This window comes from Gossypium raimondii, chromosome 10 (genome assembly GCF_025698545.1).
Source record: "Gossypium raimondii isolate GPD5lz chromosome 10, ASM2569854v1, whole genome shotgun sequence".
NCBI classification, from domain to species: domain Eukaryota; kingdom Viridiplantae; phylum Streptophyta; class Magnoliopsida; order Malvales; family Malvaceae; genus Gossypium; species Gossypium raimondii.
Window position 1 is genome coordinate 14469735 of NC_068574.1, and position 4576 is coordinate 14474310.

The window sequence follows — 4576 nt, forward strand, 5'->3', positions numbered from 1 at the left end:
ATATTTGTTATCAAAGTTGGTTCCAACAACATTTTCAACATGTACGTCCATTTCAATTATTTTACATGATATTCAAATCTGTTAATATCATGATAAATAAGATAAAAATTTCAAATACCTTTTAATCAATTAATACACTTTGTTAGTAAAATTTAATTTGAATATATAAACCATATTTTAAATAAAAAATCACATTCAAATATAACTCTTAAAATTAATAAAAACTTTGTAGTTGATAAAATAATTGATTCAAATGCATACAAACATATCTTGGGTCAATTATTATTGGTAATTGAGAGAGGAAATGAGGTTGTTTCATATTGAAGGCATGTATACGTACAATTATTTTTACATAATATATGAAATATAAACTGTTTCCTTTTGTACAAGATGGATTTTAAATTTTTGATCTGGCTTGAAATTTGACATTAATAGATTGAATATCTGTTAAATATGAACTCTGAAAAGAAAAAAATGAACACTGTTATCGGATAAGAAAATTGAACTACATACTTATCTGAGTCTCTTTCAAGAATGTTAAACTAAGCCTCAATAAAAATTAGATCAATTGATCATGATTCGATGTTTCAACTCATATTTTCACCTCACTAATTAATATACATATTACAACAATATAATATTAAATGCAATTATTACATTTGAAGAAAAAAAAATTAGATCAATTATAAGAGTATAAACTTACAAAATATCACGAGAATGAACAGCAAAAGCCGTTTTCAGACATGCGGGTTTGCAACACCTTAATGAGAAATTTACAGAACGTAAACCATTCGACACACTACAACTTTTTAGGTCAATCTCAAACTGAAATAGATAAAAATGTATATTTTATATGAGACGGGGCATTCAACATTCTATTCATGTCTTCAGTGTCATAGATAGCCAGTAATTTAGCGGCCACTATTCAAATTTCTTGATAAGGGAAAGGTCATTTAGCATTCTCTCGATGGCATCGTCGTCGTGAGCCCGCCCTTTAGTCTGCATATCAAAGACAATTCGTTGCTACAGGTTAAAACAAGTTTAACAATTTATATTAATTCTTCTAAGTTCTTGCTTAAAACAGTGAGAAGAAACCCAATAAATTCTAGAAATAAGCTTGGCCTCAAAAGCAAGGGATAGCTTCTGATGAGCCATTGTCCTTGTTTTCTTTATATATATATATATAGAGGGAGAGAGAGAGAGGCCATTAAAACATCAAAATCCCCTACTTACGTGCTAGACAATACATGTGAAAAGGATGCAGCAGTATAATCTAAACAGCATCCAATTGGTCTCATTTTTTGTGGTATAACTTATAGGGGTAGACAAACAGAAAGGCCAAATGGGTTTTTTTTTCAAACTTAAACGGCACAAATGCAAGTGAAGAAGGATGAACAAATCAATTACTATCCAGACAACGAAAAGAAAAAAAGGAGCATAAAAGTTGTAGAACTACACGAGTTCGATTAGCATTTTTACCTTGATGGAAGGCACCATAGCGATTGCTTCCTCCACAGTTTCAGGACACAGGTTGCCAAGAACACAAAGCTGCATAAATAAAACACAATATGAAGATTTTTCTACATGGTCATTAACATCCTAATTCTAAGTTTAATGCTTTAGAAAGTATAGATCCTCACCTCGAATTCAGCTAACTGATATCTACTCAGAATTCTAATCATCAGTTAAGGTTCACAATAGAGAGGCAAGTCAAATATCCTAAGAAAAGCAATAGAATATGCGCAAGCATTATCGTCATAAGGAGGAAGTATTAGTTGAAGAGAAAATAATGCAATCTGCTTTAATCAGGTCACAGAAGAGTATTGAAAACATGTTGAAACTTCCTTAAACTAACATCAGCTGAAGTTAGCTTAAACCTCTTTCAACTTCCACCATAAACTGATCCAACAAACCACAACATAATAACAGACAGTTCCAAAAGGACAGCAATTTATAGGAGAAAGGGGCACCAAAAAAGCTTATCAAGAGCAGTAAATATGATATGTTTAAATAAGGTCTATTTAAAATTTTTGGAAACTTAGAGGATACTCTCGAACTTGTCTCACAGCATCTGGATTTTTATAACGGCTAAAGCGTTTTACATACTGCAGTGACTTCTCGAATACCCTGTGAAACAAAGACAAAGTACAATCATTCATCGCATCAAGTGTGAACAGAAATACAACAATAAAGGCATGCAATTTTCTATACACATCTTATTAGAAGGTCCTTATCTTACAGTCAGGTTCCATTTGTGAGCAGAATTAAGGATACAATATATGATCAAATTAAGTATATTGCCTTTTTGCCATCTTATTTTGGCTCATGCATAATCAGTGCTGTTAAGGCTCTAGCACTAGACAACAACAGTGCCTTAGACCCTTTCGGGTGAGGCCAAATTAATCAGGCACATGTCTAGTTCACCTAGGCACACTTTACTATAAGGCGATAAGCATGAAAATGCCTGCTTAATTGAAGTTATCCCTAATTTCTTTTACCTTTTTCATTAGATATACCTTTACAAGTAAGAAAGTATAGTATCAAAATCTATGATTATCTATATTTGAATATTCAACAAGAGACTTGAATCACAAGGAAATCATGCATATTGACCAATAAAAGAAATATATAGACCGCACTTTAGGGTTGATCACATATCTTAAGCTTTATTTATCAATATATAGAGACAGACGCATACAAAAAGTCGCACATATACATATTGCTTTTAATTCCCTTAGGCTAGGGCCTCTTTTGAGCCTTGCGCCCTTGACAACTCTGTTCATAACAAAAGTTCATCTCTTTATTCAGCAAAACCCAAGGAAAAATCCTTCACTCTCCCCCGATATAGGTTTCTGCAATCATCCATACAGTATATAATGTCCAACTAACCTTCTGATTGAAAAATATAGCAATCGAAAAAGAAGCTACATCCTAATTAATCCTATCATGTGCACCAAACAACCAATAAGACAAATAGAAAAACTCTATTTACATGAAACAAAGTACCATCCCAAAGACCAAAAAACGAAAGAAACTTATGTTTAAAAAGGCGCTAAATGTCTTTAAAAAATCACGTCGGCTTAATTAAACAGAAACCCCAGTAAGCCAATTACACAGAAATATTTAAACCAGGGGAAAATAAAAAGACCCAATTGACAATTGAGGTTGGTTATGGAACTCACTGGGAAACTTGATTCATGGGATCGTCAGACATTTGCTGAAGCTGCTCATACTTATGCTCGAGAATTAAAGCCACTTCACAATTCATCAAACACTTCGCCTTCAAAAACTCTATCCATAACAATTAAAAAAAAAAAAGAAATTAGCATGTGCGATTTAATAATTTTAAAGAACAAGGAAAAGGAGGCTTACCTTCTCCAATTTTGAGCTCAGCAGCGTTTTCTTCCTCTTCGCCAGACATTATTAGACAAAGATGGTTTTCGTCTGAAAGAAATATAATTTTGTAAAACTATAAAAAGCGAAGATCAAAAACAAATATTTGTATGGATTTTCGCAGCTGCTTACCTGCTTGATTTCGATGCGTGAAGTCGGAGAAAACCTAAAATTTGGTTTTGAGTTTCTAGGTTACGTAAGACTATCTATTCTATATATATATATATATATATCAAACAAGTCCAAATAGGAGTTAAGTTCAAAATTTAAATAAATAAATAGTGAACAACGTGAATATAAGGACCTTCCGCCGTAGGCTAACAAGAAAATTAGTGAAAGCTTTTGTAAAATTTACTTGTTATGAGTTATCATCAAGACCAATAGGAAATTGTTATATAAATAAATATATTAGTATATATTATAAATTTTGTTACCATATAAAATATTGTTATATAAATAGATAGGTTAAAAATCATTAATAAAATATATTTCAACTTGGTATTATAAAATTTACAATTTTTAATTAATAATTTTTACAAATTTTTACAAATTTTTACAAAGTATTTGGTTACATAGTTGGTTTTCAATAAAATTTTAAGTATTTAGATACAAAATTAGGTTTCTAATAGGAATTTGAGTAATAGTTATAGATTTTTATAGTTCTTATAAGATTTTGTTATATAAATAAATGTAAACTACAATCATGATTACTTTTTAGGGTTTGTTCTATTTTGGTCACTATAATAAATATTTTTTAATTTAGTCACTTTAATTAAGATAATTGTCCAAATTAGTCATTGTCGTTAAAAACTTCGTTAAACCACTAACAGATTACTGACGTGGCACATTAGCCCATTGAATGACTAACACATGACATTTTTTACTTTTGATTAATGCTAGGGGGCCTCTTTTTGTTTTTTTCTTTTCTTTTCCTATCTCGCTTCTTTTTCTTTTGTTCTTTTTTTTTTGTTTGTTTTTCTTGACAGACATCAACATATTTGCACCATACGTACCTCTATAACATCACCAACTTTCACCACGATAGCATTACGAATAAACTTAACTAGATCCATGCCTCTTTATGCCAAGTTTGGAGTCCAAAACCTCATCATCTTATTTAACAATCCAAATTTTAATGGCATCCAAAAATTTGATTTTAGGGCCAAATTTATTAAATTGAGGT

The 4576-nt window shown here is 30.9% G+C and overlaps 1 protein-coding gene across 1 annotated transcript; it reads right to left on the minus strand.

Annotated features, from left to right (window-relative positions):
* Positions 1-658: 658 nt before the first annotated feature.
* On the minus strand, positions 659-3672 carry LOC105778034 (DNA-directed RNA polymerase II subunit 4). The gene is made up of 7 exons (XM_052621620.1): positions 3526-3672; positions 3373-3444; positions 3183-3291; positions 2050-2127; positions 1641-1674; positions 1480-1548; positions 659-999 (listed from the first exon to the last, which is right to left on the minus strand). Exons 2-7 carry the CDS (start codon positions 3419-3421, stop codon positions 922-924), a joined length of 417 nt encoding a protein of 138 aa, XP_052477580.1. The 5' UTR covers positions 3422-3444; positions 3526-3672; the 3' UTR covers positions 659-921.
* Between the last annotated feature and the right edge of the window lie 904 nt (positions 3673-4576).